Raw genomic sequence first — 20,181 nt, forward strand, 5'->3', positions numbered from 1 at the left:
TTGAGTGACATACAGGGCTGCAATATACTCCTTCAACTAACAGGCAGCAATATATCCAGAAACCCTTTTGCTAATACTGGGAGAAGCAAGGGCAGAAAAATAAAGCGCTGTATATTCCTTGGCTAAGGTATGCAACCCCCCAAATACCTGCTACTGACTGAATTCTACATTTCTAACTGAAAATAGAAACTCCAGAGCTGATGTAAGCAGTACCAAGAACATTTCAGGCCCTCCTGAGAAGCACAGGGCACCGAGCAGTGCTAACACGACCCCGCAGCTTCCAGCCTGGGGCACATCATACCAACGCAAGCGTGGAGAGCAGGAACTGCAGCCTCAGACCTTCTGCCTTCATCAACAGAGATGTGTCCTGCTGTAGGACAGCTTCAGATGCTACCACTTTGGGAAATTCCTGAAAGCTCCTCGATGCCTTGGCAGTAGCAAAAGACATGCTACACCTCAGGCGCTGCACTCTGAGATATTGCCATCACTGGTATTAAGAAGGTTCGTGCCTGGGTGCTGGTTCCAAGTACAGTCCAAGTCCAAGGTAGCTGAAGTTAGGCTGAAATGTGTTCCCACATGCACGTGGGATCCCTAACCACGAAGCAGAGCTTTACAAGACTCGGTGCTGTCCAGACACAGAACAAAATGACTGAAGGAGAGATAGAAAGAAGGTCAGGCAAGAGGAAGAAAATTAAACCTGATTAGCCTGGTCAGCAGTGGTCTCAGCGCTCCCTGGCCAAATTTGGGTTTCTGCAGCTTTTTAGGACAAAGAGCATGCAAAGGTTTGCAGATGTTCCCAGGCAGCTCCTTCTGAATGTGACTGGCAACACCAGGGAAAGCAGAGAGATAAATGTATGAAAATGTTTCTAAGTGGATGGCAGACCTCCCAGGGACACAAACTGTGATTTAAGAGCGAGCAAGAGACAAGCAACGTGACAGAGGCAGATCAGGACGGGTCTGAGGTACAAGTAAGACCACCAGCCAAGGCTGTGCTAACACACGGCTGCACAGATGCAACTAGACCAGCAGGCAGGAAAAACAAATGCTCTGCGAGGAGAAGACCTAGTCCTGTGCAAGGTCAATATCTTGAAGGAATAAAAACATAGGATGAGAGCATGGACAACAGAATTAGCTGCGAAGGTGAGTGAGAGAGACAACATGTTAGAGGTGTGATGCTGAAAGGATTCTCTGGAGACTGAAGCAGCCTGGAAGCCAGAACCCAGCGAGACATACGGGATGACGCTGTGGTTACTGCCCCGCACAGCAGGTAGATCGGGGTTTGCTGTCCATAGGGAGGGCCAAGAGAGATCCATGGGACCTGCTGACTGACAGCTACAGGGAGGAGTCCAGGATGCCAAGACTTCAAGCAGAGTACAGGCAACCACGTCTGAAAGGAGATCAAGTGAAAAGACTGTAATGGCCATACGCCCAGGTAGGAAGGTCTCAGACCAGGGCCTACAGCCTCAACAGCCACTGCCCCAACACTCTGCCCCATTAATGCTTTCTCAGGCTGTTTCCACTCCCCTGTCTTCAGGGGTTTACTTTAATAAAGGGAAGCTTTAATAAAAGGTACCTGCCTCTGGCTAACGGGGACAGACAACTGACTGAGCTGGTGATACCCTGCCAGCCTGAGGGAAGGGTGCTCAGGACACCGCGCCACTTGCTAATTCCTGGATCTATCAGCCAGTTTCAGTTCTACTTAAGATCAGGTGGAAACCAAAGTGATAGAAAGCTCCTAAGTTGTCACGGAAATAGGCAGCTGGGCAGAGAAGAGGCACTTAAATCACAGCTGCCAGGAAGGACAATACTGCAAAGGTAGCTCAGTTCTGCTCCTGGAGATGAGACAATTGACGTGCAAGTGGCCACGAACACTTGAGCAAGAGCTCCCTATCTGCCCAGATATCAGGTAATTCACACCCACAGCATGAAGACATAGGAGCCCAAATTTCTTAAGCTGCGCTATCTGCAAGATTGTGTTTTCCCCTTTGAAAGGCAGAAGGTAGTAACATCAGCCCACAAAGCCCTGCTGCGTGCACGCAACCTGACCTGCAGCAGCTACAAAATGGAACTCTCCTCTCTTGCCTAGGCATGTCCCCCCAGCACTCAGAGGACACGGTGATTTAATAATCCCATTCCCTCTCCTCAGCCTGGCTCTGTGCACTGACAGACCGCTTCTGCCAAACTAGAAGCAGGCTAAAATAAACCAGGGAAGAGACAGCTTCCACTTCATCCTGTTCCTCATTTCCCCATGCCTAACTCTTTCCTGCAGCTCTCAATCTAAGATCTGTAAGGCCAGTGGGAGGGACTGTCAGCACAGAGTCCCATGGGGACAAAGGGAAGCTGCTAGATTTGCAGGATGGTGTGTGCTACCAAGTCATTTCTCATTCAGCTCCAGTAATGACTCCCATCTTCCTTCAATGTCAGAAGCCAAAAGAAAAGTGAAAGAGAAGCAGCAGCAAACTTGTGAATCCCCACCCAGTTTCATGGTTACATGGACATCATGAAATGTACAAAGGTCCATTACGTTATTTAGTGGCTTTCCTATTAAATCCAACCAACCAAACCCACCACCAAAACTGCCCACCCCCTCTCCTGAATCTGAGATACCCTCTCACCTAGGAAAATCTCTAATGAGAACAAAACACGTTACTAACAATTTACTAAGTAAGCCATTCCACGTTCCAGGGCATTTCACAATGGAACTGAACAAACTCACAGCAGATCCACCAACTTAAGTGAAAGGCCTGTAAAATACATCCCTAGGAAGCAGCACAGAATAAGGCCTTTGAGGTAAGCACCAAAAAGTTCTCTTGAGAAATGAAATGGCATTCCTCTAAAGGGCTCCCGCTAGATTTTAGTTCTCACACAGATCCTTACCTTTGAGCATTTCTCCAGCACTTCCTCCTTGAACTGCAAAAACTTCTCCTGGATGGCGGGCTGGTTGAGAGCGAAGGACAGGAAGTGTGTGAAGGGCTGCTTCTTACGGAAGCTGTCCAGGAGAACGTCGATCCGTGTTCGGGCGGAGATGACACCGCTGCGATGTTGCCCTGTGATCACTACAAGGCAACAAAAAGTGATACCTGTGGGGTTTCCGTGAAGCTACGAGAGAGACTACTGAAATCAGGACAGATCAGCACAAAACAGCATAACTAAATGGATCGTGACTTTATGTGACACTCACCCGTGCACTTTACAATATCGCTGTTGGAGGATACTGGGAAGGTGCCCAGGGGATGCCAGGAGGGAATTAGAAAAACCTGAGCAACAGCACCTCTCTGCTGCTAGCCCTGGGCTCACTGAAGAAGTGTTAAGAATTAAAACCCCCAGCCACGCAGAGAGAAACCTTGCCAGACTCCTCACTTGACTTCAAACACCTGACGTGGCCATGCCTTCCTTTGGAAAGACAGGACAATGCCATCAAAAGTATCCCTCTGCTCTCAAGAAAGTCACCTCTGAGCTCCTAAAAACCAGTAAGTCAGAGTTTCTCATTTCAGCGGCTCTTCAGATTTCTATAGCATTATGTCAAGTTTTCATAAAGGCAGTCAAAGTGAGAAAGAAACGAAAATCTATCAGAGACCAAGATGGCCTATATAGTTTGTGCGTGCACTTCAAGGCACCAAACAGAGAACACTTCAGCTTGAAAGGAAAGAACTCCAAGGAGCAAAAATTGTCTTGGCTTCCTGTTACTGCATGTTTTCGACATCTCTCAACCTTCCTAATAGCCCTTCACGGTTCTCAGGAAGAAGTCAAGACCCACTTCTTGAGAAGTACCGCCACGTTCCTGCGCGGCACAACCGTCGGATCCTCCTATCACTTACTCCTCACACATAGCCCTGTCACAAGCGTAACCGCACTGTGCCAGTTATCACCAGAGCCTGTGCACGGGGCCCTCCAGACATCCACTCAGGCAGAAACCCACATGGGCCAGCCCTTACGAGCAATGCCTCCTTTCTTTTTAAGCCACTGGAAGTGATGAGATGAAACATAGGGTTCAAGAAAGCCACCTCTCGCCATCAGCATCAAGCGACACCAGCACAAAGGCAGCAACATCATCAAAACACTTCTCATATTGATGCAGGTGCTTTAATAGTTCATTTTGTTCTCATATTGCAACACTAACTTTTTCTGGGTGTGTATTACAGTTTCTTGTTAAGGAAAGGGTATTGTTTAAAAGCAAGACAAAAAAAATCCATCGCACTCAGACCCAAAGTTCTCAAGCCAGTCACTTAGGGCCCAGAAGTGACTTCAGTGAGAGTATTCACAGACTTTTCCAAAGAGATTATTCCCCTCTCCCCACTGCCTCCCCCCCCCCAAAAAAAAAAGCCTTACAGAACTTTATAAGGATTTATAGAGAGAAAACATAAACTCCGGAGAAAACCAAAGTAATTTTTTTCCAAGGCCACAAAGAGGGTTAGTGCCATGTGAGAAGCAGAAATTAAAGGAAAACACCTCCAATACCCGTCCCCGCTCAAACGGTGTCTGTTCAAGAGCCAACAAGACAACACCCGTTTTGTGCATGTTTAACTCACCAATTTCTCCTTCCACTCCAGGCTTGGGAATGCTGATGGAAGTTCGAGTCTCTGTTTCTATTCTCTTCTTGGTTTCCCCCTTCTTCCCAATGATGTACCTGGAGGCACAAAAGTGCCAGAGCGTCACTCGCATCGTGTCACCAAGCCACTCTCCATCAAGCGCATCCAGGCAGAGGATTAGCTGCACCACAGATGAACCAGACTCCAAGACAGCTCCAGGCTGCTGGGTCCCCCCCAAACTTGGTACCTCTGTGCTTGAGGGCCGCACGCCCTTAGCCCCACAGGTAGGACCCGGTCCAGGCACAGAGGCTACACCTGGGACTCCTCAGGTGACTGGCCTGAGCCCACGGGGTGATGTAGAGCCATGGCTCACAAATGGCTTAAAGTAAATCCAAACCCTAAACAAGTCAGTCAGGCCATGAGAGCTCTGCCCAGTAGTGCCTGCCACAGCTTATTCATCAGCTAGGTTTTCCCTTTTTTCCCCCCGTTATCCCAGCTGACAAAGGGCTAAGGGCTCTTTTTCTGCCTTTTGCTTTGCTCAAGGTAGTCATCTGCCAGCATTTAAACACACACCTGAACACCTTTCCTTCCCTACGTTTCAGTAAAACCATTCAACCAATAAAACCATCAAAAATAATTTGGAACACCACAGGCTTCCCAGTACACACCAGATTTGAGTCAATTCTAGTCGTGCGTGCTCTCTCTCAAAGCTTTCACAAACTCCCCCTGCCAGGCTGCTCGCCCCAGTTCTTCCTCCCCTTCTCCCACCCTCCTGGATGCTTTTATGTTCAAGGGAAGAGATGCTCAAAAACTCTCCTGCCAGCAAGAAAGCACCACCTGCTGTCTCTGTCACGGGGACAGCTAAAGAGTCAAGCATGCCACAACAGCACTACAAAGACCTTGCCAATTTTCCCCTCCCCAATGCTGAAATCCACATCCACAAGACTGAATACATTTTGGAGATCAGGCACTTAACCTGGCAAAAATAAATAAATAAAAGTGTGTGTGTGTGTGTATATATATATATAATTTTTTTTTTCTGTGCTCAATTGCTTCCCAGCAGCAGCTTGAATAAACCAGAAACAAAGGCTCACTTGTACAAGGGGCTGGGAACCTCGGCTCTGCACTGGAAGCCTCTCTCGGTCTCTTCCACCACAAAGGCATCACAGGGTTCATCCGTGCAGTCACCTGGGCCTAGCATGGGGAAAAAAAACCAAACCCAAAACACAACGGGCCTTGTACGAGCTCTGTAAAGCCTGGCAGCTCTTTATGGAGGACAAGATTCTTGCAGCCACCTTCTCCCAAGGTTAAATAAAGGAAGAAGCAGACTCCTCTCTGTTGCAGCTAACTGCTTTTTATTTCCCATTACTACCAGCTCTGAAAAACGTAATGACTGCTTCTAAATGCGCCCAGCTGGGAGGGGGAGGACAGAAGTAGTTACAGCCCGGGTTTTCTCTCAGTTGGAAGTTGTGTGACTACCCAGTGGGAATGGTGTCTTCTTCTGGCAGGGTGGAAGCCACCAGCGCCCTCAGACACCTGAGCAGGAATTTAAAATCGCAGGAGGATACAAAGAAAAGGCAAGGATCACTTTGGTTCAAGGGCTCAGGGTAGAGCGTTTTGGGAAACAGAAGAGATTCTCACACCCTTGGCACAGAGGAATAGAGGCACCTTTCAGGTTTCTATCTCCTCTGCAACATATACAGGGACAAATTTGGGTGGCAAGAGGTTTATTAAAGCTTTGTTCAATCCACTCAAAGGCAGGGTGGGGGAAACAGGACTCAACTTTTTCTGCTGGCCAAGCTAGAGCCGAGCTTTTCTGTGCCCACAACAACTCAAGCAGAACTACAACAGCCATACAGGCAGAAAGGCAAATCAGCACAGGAAGAATTTTGCCCCCCAAACAGGTCACACCTTCCAAAAAGTCACATTGCAAGAGGCCAGTTTTTCTAAGGAGCAAACGCCGTCAGGACAGAGGATCTTTAGCAAGCAGCTCTCACTCCCACGGCTTCTGTAAATAATCACGCTATGGAAAAGAAAGGCACTTCAGGAACCTGGGGAAAACAGCTCTATAGAACCAACTTGTTTTCCCCTTTTCCTGAAGATCCTTCGCGGCCAGGAAGCAAACCGACAGTCAGCAGGCCAGTCACCTGAGCCCACATTAGTTAACAGGGGTTCCATCCATTCTTTGGTCAGCAGGATAATCAGGGACCAAAGCAAAGCCTTTTTCTCCCCATCGAACACCTCACGGGCAGGCCCTTGAGCACATAAGGGCATCAAAGAGAACACCACGAGCTGCCTAGGTCCCTGGTGGTGCCCATGCCTTCACCTGCACCACGTCCCTGAGAGCAGTACAGTCACTCCTCATACAGCACTCTTTACCTGTACAAAAGTCCTCCTCCTCCTCCTCGTGCTGGTAGGGCTGCTCCTGAATGAGATTCTTCCTGTACACGCGCCCACCGATGCTTATCAGGGTGGGCCGCAGCACGTCCATCCTGCTCCTCTGCCTAATGCAAAAAGAAGGACAGCACTGCTAGCTCATGCCAAGGGAATGTAGAGCCCAAGGTTTCCTTGTGGATAATTGGGAAGAGGCAAATACCTTCCCAAACCTTACGGTGCTCACACACAAAGACCGGTTTTACGAGAACGTACAAGCGTGCTCTGTCAGCTTGTAAAGCACAAGCAAGTGAAAAAGGACAATTTAAGCAGTGTCAAGCTATGTAATGAAGTATCAGGTGGTTTTGCCCCCTCAAGGTGGCCAGGAACTGATCACCACTCTCCTGAAACTCACAGGTTTTAGCTAAAACTCAGTCAATGTGCTGTCTTAGCCTTCTTCAGGATTCTGGACAGTTCCACCTCGTTATTTTCCACAATGAGTCCCCTGCCTCTTGCAAAGAATCCCCCACAATCTCTCTCAAAACTCCTGCCATCCTTATCTGGTTTCTCAAAGGCCTAAGTACTTTCCAAAAGCAAACCCAGCTACCACCTCTGCTCTGGAAGCGGTCAGGAAAGGGAAATAAATCACTCCGAGGGGTCAGCACTGGCTGGTGTAAGCAGTTACACCTCCCACCCTCCACCTCAGAGCACTGCAGGAAGTCTGAGGTGTAAGCAGGGAAGCCTTACACTGCCCTGCATTATTCCAAGTGGTATTAGAAACACGGGGGTATCAAGTTAAACATTTAGTGGTGCAAAAGCAACAGGGTGATTCAAAGAACTGGGAGTCACCTGTCAGAGACTCCTCATCTTGAAGGTCTTTTCCAACCTAGTCATTCTGTGATCTTTAGCACTTAAAAGCTTGTAGGCACACTGACGCTGTTAACATCAGATATTTCAGTTCACTTTACTGCTTTTTAAAACAGAAATACCCATAACACAGGAAGCGAAGTCTCCACCAAAGAAAAAAAGTGAAAAATATGACACCCCCCCCACCTTTGGACAGTTTTACCTGCCTGCCACAACAAAGCCCGACAGGAAAAAACAGAAGGGATGGCTTTTGCGGATGAAATTTATCCTACATGGGACTTATTCCATAGAATGACATCAAGCTCAGAAGGTTAGCACCCCTCCCCTCAATTAACACCCCAGCTTCTGAGGTGACTTACGGCCGCTTAAGCTTACATTTTATTAAGACGGCGCTCCTGCAGCGCAAGGAAAGCAGCGCAGCTGCAAGCCTGACACAGAGGTAGGCAGGATGTGCCATGAAACGCTGCGCTTCTGTTGCGAGGGGTGTGTGTGTGTGTTTGCCCCGACTCAGGCTTGCTTTTTCTTGTTTTAAATTGCACAGAGACCGGACTTCCCCGGGACAAACCTGGAAGTGGAGCTGCACCCCACCAGTGGGGCCTGTGGACAGAAAGCAGCTGGGACTGCGGCCCCCGGACGCGGGGCTGGGCCGGGCTTCTGCGGGGGAAGCAAGAGCGAGTGGCGCCCAGGCCACAACGACCCAAGCGGGGCCGAGAAGGCCGCCGCGGGTAAGCCGCCGCCGCGCTTCGAGGCGAGGCCGCGGCGTGAAGGCCCGGGGCAGGCCGCGGGACCGGCCGCCGTTGCCAAGGGAGACCATTCCCACCTTCCGTCACCTCCCCGCCGGAAGTAGGAAGGGGCCGCGCCCGCGCGCCCGCCGGCCCCAGCATGCACCGCGAGCGCGATCACGCGCGCCGCCTGCGCCAAGCCGCCCGGGCTCCCAGGTGAGGCTTGGAGGGAGCGGAGCTGAGCGGGAGCGGGAGGGGAGAGGCCCTGGAGGAGAAAGGCGCTAGGCAGAACGGGGAGGGGAGCGGGGGGGGAGAAGATGGCGCCGGAGGCCTCACTCACCGGGAAGCAGCTCGCTACGGAAGCTGGGGCGGGGCTAGGGCGTGATAAGACTGGAGGGGCGGGGCCTCCGGCGGTCGCGCGCCTACGTTGGCCGCGCAGGCGCCCTGGCGCTGTCGAGGCTGCCGCGCCCGTCAGCGGGAGTGTGGGCACGATGCACCGCGGCGCATGCGCACTGCCGGCAACCCTACCGTCTCCTCCTTCCTCCCCCCCCGCCAAGATGGCCGATCCGTCAACCCTGAGGCGAGGGTGCGGCGGGCGCAGGGGCCAGCCCAGCCGCCTCCTTCCTGTGCGTTTGTCTCAGCCTGTTTAAAATAAAGACCTTACAACTATAGTTCGGAGCTTGCCGGTCTGGCAGGTTGACCTCAGATTGGCATCACTTCACTGGGAGCTGTGCCTGCACAGGTGTGCTGAGGAAGGTGTTCCTGAGCACATCGCTGCCTTTTTAGAAGTTCCCTTTGCCTGGGCATCTTCCTTCATGGCCCTCCCAAGCCCTCAGCCTCCTGCGAGCTGACGCTTGGTTTTGCGCTGTATGTGGTAAACAAAACCACCTCAAGCATCGCTGTGGATGGACACACGGTTCCTCATCACAACAGCCTTTTAAAAGCCTGGCATTTCCTCTGTCAAATCCTTGAGTGGCTTCCCAGAGGCACTGTCTGCATGGCCTGAGGAGTCTGCAGCGATGTATTAAATAGGGAGGGCAAAAGGTATTTATTAAATGGGCAGGATGTTCAGAGGAGTAGCAAGCGCTCTCTTTTATGAGTGAAAAGACCTTTAAGATCATTGAGTCCAACTGTTCCTGTCCTATGCTAAACCATATCCCTAAGTGCCTCACCTACCCTTTTTTTAAACATATCCAGGGATGGTGACCCAATCCCCTTCCTGGGCAGCCTGTTCCAGGCCTTGACAACTCTTTTAGTGAAAAATTTTCTCCTAACATCTAACCTGAACCTGCCCTGGCGCAGCTTTGTGCCATTTTATTACTGGAGAGGCATATGACAAGTTTTAAGCGCTCCATCGTGACGAACGTCCGGCCAATACCTCTTAAAGATGAGGCTGAGAAAAGGTGGCACGGCATGAGAGGCGAGCGGGCTGGTGCTGTGTAGGCGGGGTGGATCCTCAGCCGCTGCCGCCTTAGGTCGGATGTGGTGTTTTAAAAGCAAAAGCACATCTGGAGCCATGCACGGAGCGCAGTCACCACAAATCATTTGCGGTGTGGCTTCGTGCAGGATGCGGCGCTGGAACTGGCAGTCCTGCAGGCTTCCAGGTTTTATGAGGCAGCAGCAGGATTTTTTCCATGTTCGTGCTTCTGGAAACAAGGCAAAAAGAGGGGGAAAAAACAAACAAAAAAAAAACAACAAAAAGAAAAGAAAAAGGTCTTTTTATGGCCCCAGGGAGTGGGAAAAGTGCCAGGCAGCTGAAAGCCGGCGAATTCAGGCCAGCGACATGTGCCAGGTTATTTTTATGCACGCTCTGATCGCGGAGCTGAATTCCCAGGCCCCCTTTGTCCGAGGGGGTCAGGACGTGGGTTACATTCAGTTTCTGGGTGCCACCGCGTGGTGCGACAGCTAACTGCACCCATCCCTGCAGCGGGGTGCAAGCATCGGGGTGTGGGCATGGAGGGCAGCCTTGAACCACCGCTGCTTTGAGGCCAGGGAGCAGGGGGGTGGCAGCCTGAAGCTGCGCTCCCTGGCTCTTCCTGGAGCTCGCTGCCTTCCTCTGCCGTCAGATTACGTGTGCGGTTGCTGGCTTGGCGCCCTGGGAAACTCCGAGACGCCCTTCCTAACTCTGCTTTGCTCTCTGGTTTTGGTTTGTTGGTTTGGTTTTTTTCCCTCTCTTTCAGACTGGGACGGGGTGAGATGGCAGCCTCTTCCTCATCCTCTTCAGCCGGTGGAGTCAGCGGCAGCTCTGTAACAGGATCGGGGTTCAGTGTTTCAGACCTGGCGTCGCCTCGAAAAGCCCTCTTCACTTACCCCAAAGGAGCTGGGGAGATGCTAGAAGGTGATTGCTGCCGACCTTCTCCTTCCCCACTCCTCATGGTGTGCAGACAGCCCTGCGAGGGAGTTGCCAACCTTGGTACCCCACTGCCTTTTCAGATTTTAGCTGGCAAAAGCTGGAGGGAAGGAGAAAGGAAGCGCCAGGGCTTGGGTGGGTCCTGAGCAGCCCCAGCTCTCCTACCGGTTGTACACAAGGAAATGATTTTTTTCTGGTAGTCACCTGATTTTTAGCTCCGTGACAACGCTTCAGACAAGGAAGTGATCTACCTGAAAGGGATCATGATGGGGTTAATTGCTCATTGTTAGCTAATCCTTTGAAGTCTGGCAGGAATTACTGTAAAGATAGCTGAGGCAGGAGTATTTTTCTTGGCAGAAACCGTTCCAGGGTTGGATTTGACTGGGCTAGTACAGGAGGCAGCTTGTATCCCTGGGGGCCAGGAAACATAAGGCTTGCTTTTGCCCTTGACCCAAGTTAAAACCCCGCCACAGAGGTCTGCAAGAGGAGAAATCAGGACTAGACCTCTCTCTTCAAGGCTGAGCACCTTCTCCTTTCGTGCTCACCATTCTCCAGAAACCTGGAGAGGTTCGGAGCTCTGACCCAGAGTGGTGGCTGGTGTTCAGGTGCCCAAGCCCCTGCCACCCACTTTGTCCTGGTTGCCTGAAGGAGAACCTGGGCATGTGTGCCTGCCCCTGCTCTGGGTGAAGGAGGAAGGGCAGGTCCTCCAGATGATGGGGTTAAGCCAAGGTCTGTCTGTCTGTCTGTCTGCTTGCTTCATACTTCCTCTGTCACCATGTGGCACGGTGAGCCCGAAGTTCATTGGGGTGGCCCTGCAGCTCAGAAGTGACTGCGTACCCGCGGAGGCGAACACGGCAGCACAGGGCAGCTGGGAACGGGTGGCTAACGTCGTTTAAGGACTGGGTTTATTACACATTAGAGCCCGTATGCTGGTCTATTGAAGTAATTATGACTAAGGGCTTGCTCATGCAACTTAATGAGCCCTCAAAACAAATTAAAATAATGAAGCACTGTGTGTTACCAAATAGGCAGGCGGCTGTTCCTCCCGAGAGCCACTCGGCAGGACAGCCAGGCTGGGGAGTTGCGGGAGAGGGAAGGGTATGTTTGGAAAGAGCACGGTGCAGCACCGCTCGCAGCATGTCAGCAGCTTGCGAGAGGATGCTTTGAGCGCGGCCAAACTCCTGACTCGTCCCCTCTCAGCAGGGGGTTCAGCTTTTGATTACATTTTCCAGGGCCGGGGGTCCGTTTCTACCTTTGGTCTTTGAAATTGCTTCTTGGTTTAATTTCTGAGGTGAAAGGTGACACAGCCATTCCCTGGCTGGGGGTGGCTGCGTACCCGTTTCCCCTTCAAAACCCCCCACTGACCGACCGATCTCACTGTCACTTTAAAACCTCACCTGCTTTTAAACAAATCCTTAGGTACTTGGGTTTTGGTTTTTTTTTTTTTTTTAGAAGGATGTATTCTAAACTCTGTCAGTGATTAGCTATGTATTCCTGATTGCTTTACTTCCCAGACAGTTGTGGGATCAATTACCAACTTAGATGGACACTATTTTAAATCCTTTATGTGGGGTTGTGGTCTAAACCTGTGGGAAATCCGAAAGCATTGTAAGGACACAAGTGTCTGAGCCCCCATGGGAATCAGAGGCTGCTGTAATATTAGCTGTCTTCTCCTTAGCTCGCCTTCGGCTTAAAATGGGACTACAGTTTCTTGACAGAAGGGGGTGTATCAGCTGGGGTGTCTCCCACGTAGCACAGCCGTTCCCTGGCGGCATCGAGAGCCAGCCGAAGCCCTGTGCAGAATTTGGGCACGGAGGGCTAGAAGGGTGTCGTGGTTTAACCCCAGCAGAGAGCTGAGATCCACGCAGCTGTCTGCTCCTTAAAGGAAAAGAGCAGGGGAAGAGGGAAGGGGGGGGGTGAGAGGCCAGGGAAGGGAAAAGGAAGGGGCAAATAACCCCAAAACCAAGAAGCTAAAAGGCCTGTGGGTTGGGATAAGGACAAAAAAAATATAACAATGCTAACAGGACTTTAGAGCAAAAAATCTATGAAGCTGTTGATACACAATGCAGTTTCTCACCGAACCACACAACTCAGGCCGTGCCATGCAGAGCCGTCCCGGAACCCGACCGTCCCCCCCGAAAACCGCGTGTCCTGGAGCCACCCCTGCTCTTCCTCCCCTCAGCCCCCCGTTGTACTGGGCAGGACGTAATTGGTGTGGAATACTCTCTTTGGTCAGTTTGGGTCACCTGTCCTGGCTTCGCCCCTCCTTTCTCATGAACAGAGAAATACGAAGAGCTGAGAAAGTCCTTGACTGTCTGACAGCAACTAGAAACATCAGGGTGTTATCAGCACTGCTTTCATTTTAACTCCCAAACACAGCATTCCATCTGCTGCTACAAAAGAAGTTCACTCCATCCTGACCGAAACCAGGACAAAGGGGGAAGCGTTGTAAGGAGGCAAGTGGGGAAACCCACCCCCCTCCAAACGCAAAACCAGCAGGTCGGCAGCGCTCGGTTAAGGCAGCTGAGCCTTAAAACCCTCAGGTTAAACCCACCCCCCTCTTTTTCTGTTTGCAGATGGCTCCGAAAGGTTCCTCTGCGAGTCCGTCTTCAGCTACCAGGTCGCATCTACATTAAAGCAAGTGAAGCACGGTAAGCACTGCAGCTGGCGTGTCGCCTGGGGAAGGTGGCAGGGGAGCGCGGAGGAAAGGCTGACACGTTCTCGGGCGCTGACCACAAAAAAGCAGAAGGATCTTTTTTAGTTGGCAAAGTAACGCTAAGTCAGGCCATCCCCCAGCCCTTATGCAAAGCGCCCCGAGCCCACACAGCCTGGGTGAGAACAGGCCGTGCCTCTCAAAGCTTGTTTTTCCGTCCCTCTGTGCCTGTGCTGCCTTCATGAGAGGTGAGGCCGGAGGAGGTGGTTATGGGCAGGAAACACCCACGCTCTGATCTCGCCCAGTGCTGACTGTCTCTTCGGCCTCGGGCAGAGAGACGCGATTCCACCTTTGTTTCTCTGCCCAGCCCTCTGTCAGGTCAAGCAAGGTTTCCTTATGGTGCTGGACAGGGCAGGACGGGGGCTGACTCCACTCCCTGCCTCCCCGAGAAAGAGCCTTGCACTTCCTTTGAACTTTTGCTTCCCTCCTGGGGCCTTTGCCGGCCGCCCAGGTGCCTGTAACTGAGCGACGGGGCGTTGGGCAGAGCTCAGCACCAGATCGCGCCTGCTTCTTCAGGGTCACATCCTTTCTGGTCCCCACCTCTGGTACTTCCATGTGTTGTCTCAGACCAGAGAGGTTTCCTGTCCAGCTGATGAGGGCTGTCAGGAGGAGGTCTGGGGTGCTTGTAAGGCAGCCGAAAAGTGAAGCCGACGTGCAGAGAGAGCAGTTGTTTACACAGCTCTGGCGCTACTGTGGCTGTAGCTACCGGGGGACTCTGCACAGGCTGGCACCCCAATAAGCACCAGCCTCCAAAACTGGCTTGTGGAGCGCCGCTCACCTCCCTGTAAGGAATGGGAGAGGCTTAAAGAAAAAAATAAACCCAAACCAACAGAGGTCATCTTTTCTTGGCTCATTTGTTTGCCAGTTCCCAAAAGCACCGGGTTAGCAGGAGGTGGGGTGAGAACAGGACCCGCTGCTGCAGTCAGCATAAATGATGTGCGTTGTATGTCACGCCTCTCGCTAGTAAGTTGGCCGGCCTGCTTCTCCCAAGAGGCCGCTGCGCTGTTAAAACCTGCAGCCGAGCCGAGGGAAGGAGGGCTGTCCCCATCTCCATGCTGCTGTGGGTGATTTTAATGGAAAGCGGAGCCCGCGCACCCAACACACGACCGGTTTGCGAGCAAGCGGAGGGGAACAAGCCATCCTGGGCATCCCTGGGGATGCAGCCTGTTCTCTCTGCAGAGACCCGTGCGTCACTGGCGCGCTCTGGTTGCAGAGCCCCGCTGCTGCGGTCGTCCTCGAAGCACCTTCATTGAAACAAGGAGTTCCTCACGCTGCACCCAGCTTTACCGTGGGCTGACCAAGCTCTCTCTGAACTTCTCTGTTCTTTTGCCCTCTAAATATTTACACTAAAGGAAGGAGCTCCCTCCTGTCTTCACCCCCATGCGCTAATGGGCCTTCTGTTTCCCTGTTAGGGCTTGAATTTACACGGCATGGGCAGGGCTGGGGGAATTAAGATGCTTGGCACCGGATGAGGCTGAAAAGCCCATCCGTGCTTCCCACCATGATCCAGGGTGGCCTCACCGTTTGCACAGGGCATCGTGTAGAAGCAGGTCCGTACCTACGTCGCCTGGGTGGGCTTTATCCCCCTCCATCCCCCAGTGACAGCTGGGAACTTGCATCTAATTGGAAGGTTGAATGGTGCTGCCATTGCAAACCACAGTTACCTTTGAACTTCTTGCAGATCAACAAGTTGCACGGATGGAAAAACTAGCCGGTCTGGTGGAAGAGCTGGAGGCGGATGAGTGGAGGTACAAGCCAATAGAGCAGCTCCTGGGATTCACTCCCTCCTCGGGCTGAACGTGTCTGGATCGCTGCCGTCAGGGAGCAGAAGAAAAACATTCTCTGGCCTGGCTTCAAAACACCCCCCCGGCTATCAGGGTGCCGACAGCTGCATCGGCACGACCGGCCTGCTTTGCCTTTTCCTTTTTTTTTCTTCCCCTCTTTTAAGTTGAGAGTGGGGATCCCCCGAAAGCTGCCAGTGAACGGAAGTGACGGGATTCTTTGAGTCACCCGTGGCAGCACAGGCTGGCAGGGCTCTGCTTCGGGAACTTAGAAGGTAGGATCGGTTTTATGGACCTTGGACAATCGGTGCACTGGTTACAGAGGAGGGAAGACGTGGCGGTGGGGAAAGTGACCCACTGACTCGGTCTGGCCTTTCCCTGGTGTGTGGCTGTAGGGATGGCCAAGTCGGCGATCCTTGTTGCTCAAGCTGGGCCTCTGGAGAGCAGAGGTACATCATCTTCCCCAGAAATGCTCTTCAGCCTCGGCCGTTATTTTGGGGGGGGCTGAGCAGAGCGAGAACTGTCTGGGGTCGGCTGAGGGGGATGAGGGCGAGCGGTGACGCTTTCTCCAGAGGTACCTTGCGTATCGCTGAAGCCGTCCTCACTGTGAGCGCTGGGAGGGCACCGCTCTCTAGTGTGGAAGCCGTATCTTTAGTGCCCTGAAACACTGGGTTGTTTATTTGCCCCCACTTTCTTAAATGTTTGAGTGCTCTGTGATAATAAAACAGTTCTGCCTTCAAATCCCATTATCTTTCCATAGCTTTTCGGGGGGGTGTGTGTGTGTGTGGAGGTTTAATGAAGCTGGGGGGCAGCTGGGCTGTTACAATGGTCAGCTCCAAGAGGAACTGAAGCACACTGTCTTTACCCTTGGAAGTGGATTGATTCAGACCTTAATGCCGGCTTAACTCTGCCAGCAGAAACCCCTTATTTGTGTCCATCCATTTTAATCATCTCAGTTGTCCTTTCTACCCCACTCGTGTCCTCGAGGGGAACAGCGTTCCCAGTTTCTGGCAGGACCTTTCCAGCATTTTCCTTTTCTGCTGGTGAGCGCTCAGCACCATGGCTCTGCTAGCCGGTGGGGGACTGGGTCGGCGCCATTGTCGTGGTTTTACCCCAGCTGAGAGCCGAGATCCACGCAGCTGCCTGCTCCTTAAAGGAAAAGAGCAGGGGAAGAGGGAAGCGGGGGGGTGAGAGGCAAGGGAAGGGAAAAGGAAGGGGCAAATAACCCCAAAACCAAGAAACTAAAAGGCCCGTGGGTTGGGATAAGGATAGTTTACTAAGATAACAGAAAGGTAAAATATAACAATGCTAACAGGACTTTAGAGCAAAAAATATATGAAGCTGTTGATACACAAAGCAGTTTCTCACCGAACCCACAACTCAGGCCGTGCCACCCAGAGCCATCCCGGAAGCCCGACTGTCCCCCGAAAACTGTGCGTCCCGGAGCCACCCCTTCTCTTCCTCCCATCAGCCCCCCGTTGTACTGGGCAGGACATAATTGGCATGGAATACTCTCTTTGGTCAGTTGGGTCACCTGTCCTGGCTTTGTCCCCTCCTTTCTCGTTAATAGAGAAATACGAAGAGCTGAGAAAGTCCTTGACTGTCTGACAGCAACTAAAAACACCAGGGTGTTATCAGCACTGCTTTCATTTTAACTCCCAAACACAGCATTCCATCCGCTGCTACAAATGAAGTTAACTCCATCCTGACCGAAACCAGGACAGCCGTTTACCACCCCTACAACTTACGGCTCCAGATGCCCAGATTCTTCCATTTTCAGCATCGAAACTACTGGATGGTTTTATTTTCACTTGCTCTTTCCAGCCAGCCACATCTGGAGCGAAACAGAGTTGGAATCCATCCCATCTTAAGCTGTACTGCCAGCAGCCTGCTTTAGCTCAGACTGAAGGGAAAAGTATGCCGACACGTTCTGTCTTTGCTCATGAACCCATTGTAGTGTCGGAGCCAGTGCTCCCTGATCCCAAAAGCTGTCCCCAATCTGCAGCCAAAGCCCTGGTCCTGTCCCTGCACCTGCGGAAATTCACTGGTTTCCGAAACGGTGTATGGGTGTTCTCCCGTAGGGCTGCAGCCCCGCTGAGGCGCGTCGTGCGCCGCCTCTGCCGCACAGGGCCCAGGAAACCTCCTCCCTCCCCTGTGCCAAAGGGCTGCCAGCCCCTGGCTCTGCAGGGGCCCCCCATTCTGGGACGGTGTCGCTTTAAACACGACATCCAAACCCCATCCCCGATGGGGTTATTTTAAAAAACAGAAGGGAGCGTTTCAATCACTGAGCTTGTTTGTTTGTTCTGTACCATCTATTTTTAATCCTGCTTACCCCAGCCACCTCAGCGTACCTTGGCCGAACCTGCCAAAAATACGCACTCGCGCCCTGGACCAAGACAACATCAGGGGGTTTAAAAACTCAGCAGCCCCTAGCCCACCACCCAAAACCTTCCCGCTCCCGCCAGCCCCCCAGGGATGCCGGGGGGAATCGGCAGCAGTGCCTGCAGTTCTGCCTGAGCATCACCCACATCTCCCTGAAAGTGAAGGGTCCGAAACCTTCCCTCCTCCCGTTCCTCGTTTCCCAGCTGGCAGCGCCAGGAGCTGGGAAGAGCCCCAGCTCCATGCCCTGCCTGGCTTGTTTGTGCCTGCGCCTGGCACTGAAATAGACACATGTGTGAGAGCCATTGAGAGGAAGTGAAAAGTTCACCCTGTACAGTACTCGCAGCGCACAAACATGTTGTTGGCCGTTCCCTCCTGCCGCTCCGTAAACACTTTATATAAGGCAGCAAAAACCAGAGGGAAAAATAAACGCCAAGTGCTGTGCACCCCCCTCCTCCTTGCCCCCTCCTCCAAAGGCAGCTTCTCCCTGCTCAGCTGCTGCCTGGCTTTGGCAGGTGTGGAGGGCACAGCCGGTGCCAGCCATCCCTCCATGTGCTTGCGCCCCATCCCATTGCCAGCTTGGGGGGTTCTCTGTAGCACGGCCGGGGGCTCAGGGAGCGGCTTGGAGGGGAGCTGTTTGGGGGCTGCAGCTGGGACCGGAGCTGCAGGCAGGCGGAAGGGAGCTGCAAGCGCGAGCTGGGGCGGGGAGGGGAGGGAGAAGCGAAGCTGAACAAAGAGCCTCGTTCAGGGCGGCTGGTTGGTTTTCCTGTGGGCGCTCGCGGCAGAACGTTATGTACCGGCGGCACAGGCCCCGCGCACGCCTTCCCACCCCGGCTCCTCAGCTCCCCAGCACCGGGGATGGTGCCAAGGCACGCGCTTGCCTTGCCGCCCTGCCAAAACACCCGGCCAAGGTGGGCCTCTCCCCTCATCACTGAGCACGGGGCAGCCCCCGCCCCCCCAGAAAAACCCTACCAGCTCCCAGCTTTGCCTTGGATGAGGGAAAAAGCATCCGGGGTGGGGGGGGGAGCGGGAGGGGATGAATGTCATGCCCCCGCCCTGCAAACTGCACGGCGCTGGCCAGGAGATCAGCATCCTGGCTGCCAAAAGCCATCCACCATCCTCCTCGGATGCACGTTCCGTGTTTCTCCTGCACGTCGCGGGCAGGCAGCTTGCCTGCAGCTGCTTGCCCCGGGGCTGAGAAACGGGCCCAAAAGATTTGGCTGCGGCACAGACCTGCCCGGCTTGCAGCACGCTGGGATCTGCCGTGGCATCCCACCCGGCCCACAGCCTTCAGCTCTACCATTGGAGCTGGCCACAGGCTCGGCATGGTGATGGGGGATGCGCAAGGTCAGCTCTTGCGTGCCCTCGTCACGCCCTGCCGTGATCCAGGGTGGGGGGAAAGGCAACTGAGGAAAGGGCCAGAGAGGGTGCAAACCCCAAAACCCATGGCCTTTGCCCCCTCATTACGGTCCCCATGGGACTGCCTGCCCCTGAGGATCACACCAGCCTCAGAGCCAATGCTGGTGGACAATCGCATGCCAAAATAGCACGGGACTCCACCTAAAAAGCCGCTTTTTCGGGCCATGGAGCTGCTGGGAACCGATGTGAAGATGGGGGACTATGCCAGGAGCAGTGGCAGCCACCCCATGGGCAGGAATTTGCTCCCCCTGGCAGACACAGGGCACAGTTTGCACCCGACTTGGGCTGAGGCAGCTGCTGAGCGCCCCCCACACATCTCCTCCCTTCCTCCTCCTCCTCCCCCTCCCTCTACCCAGCCCCCTCCCTCTGCAGCCCTGCAAAACTGCTGAGCTCAGCACATCCCGGGCAGGGGCCCAGGCAGGACCCTCCCAAACGCCAGCCACCCTTACTGGCTCCTACTTAACCCTTTGCAGATCCGCCCCGGCTGGAAATCGGAGCAAAATCTCAGCGTAAAATGCAGAGGGGGCGGGAAGGTGTTATGGGAGGGGAAGGGGAGCTGTTCCAGGAAACACACTGTCCAGAAACTTCCAGGAAGGAAAAGGAGCTATGAAGCACCCCCCCCCCCCCCCCGACCTAAATGCCTCCCCTCTGAGGAGAAGGGCAAGTGGGTGGTGTCGCGTGAGGATTATTTTGGTTCAGAGCTGGAAAACGGCAGCTCGCTTTAAAGCTTGCCCGCTCCTCACTCCCCTGCTCCCCACTCCCCTGCTCCCCACTCCCCTGCCCATTTGTCCGCTCCCCACTCCCCTGCCCGCTCCTCGCAAGGCCGTGGCAAAGAAAGAAGAGCGTCCGCGCCCGGCTCCAGAACTCCAGCTTATTTTTAGTGAGGCACCTTCCTTCACCTCTTCTTGCATTCGTTGGCTGCCCGTCGTGTCCCATCCCCCCCCCCCCCCATTTTAGTACCAAGACCCAGGGTTCCTCCTCCGTGTTCAGCCTTGCCTGGCCAACATTGGTACCACTGGCTCGGCGGTGGTGGGGATCTCAAAGCAAC

General features: G+C 53.3%; 2 protein-coding genes across 2 annotated transcripts in view; one reads left to right on the forward strand and one right to left on the reverse strand.

The window, feature by feature from the left end:
- Positions 1-7,023, reverse strand: part of ASCC1 (activating signal cointegrator 1 complex subunit 1) — a 35,726-nt gene extending 28,703 nt beyond the window's left edge. Inside the window, exons 1-4 of the mRNA XM_084264784.1 lie at positions 6,909-7,023; positions 5,624-5,723; positions 4,530-4,627; positions 2,878-3,056 (exon numbers count right to left, since the gene is read on the reverse strand). Coding sequence (XP_084120910.1) covers positions 2,878-3,056; positions 4,530-4,627; positions 5,624-5,723; positions 6,909-7,020 — 489 coding nt within the window. The 5' untranslated portion in view covers positions 7,021-7,023. The remainder of the gene's footprint in view (positions 1-2,877; positions 3,057-4,529; positions 4,628-5,623; positions 5,724-6,908) is intronic.
- Positions 7,024-8,653: 1,630 nt separating this feature from the next.
- Positions 8,654-16,075, forward strand: ANAPC16 (anaphase promoting complex subunit 16). The gene is made up of 4 exons (XM_084265048.1): positions 8,654-8,707; positions 10,672-10,829; positions 13,418-13,492; positions 15,236-16,075. The coding sequence occupies exons 2-4, from the start codon at positions 10,688-10,690 to the stop codon at positions 15,349-15,351; spliced, it is 333 nt and encodes a 110-aa protein (XP_084121174.1). The 5' UTR covers positions 8,654-8,707; positions 10,672-10,687; the 3' UTR covers positions 15,352-16,075.
- The last annotated feature ends 4,106 nt before the right edge of the window (positions 16,076-20,181 follow it).

This window comes from Gallinula chloropus, assembly GCF_964237585.1.
Source record: "Gallinula chloropus genome assembly, chromosome: 5".
In the NCBI taxonomy this organism is placed as follows: domain Eukaryota; kingdom Metazoa; phylum Chordata; class Aves; order Gruiformes; family Rallidae; genus Gallinula; species Gallinula chloropus.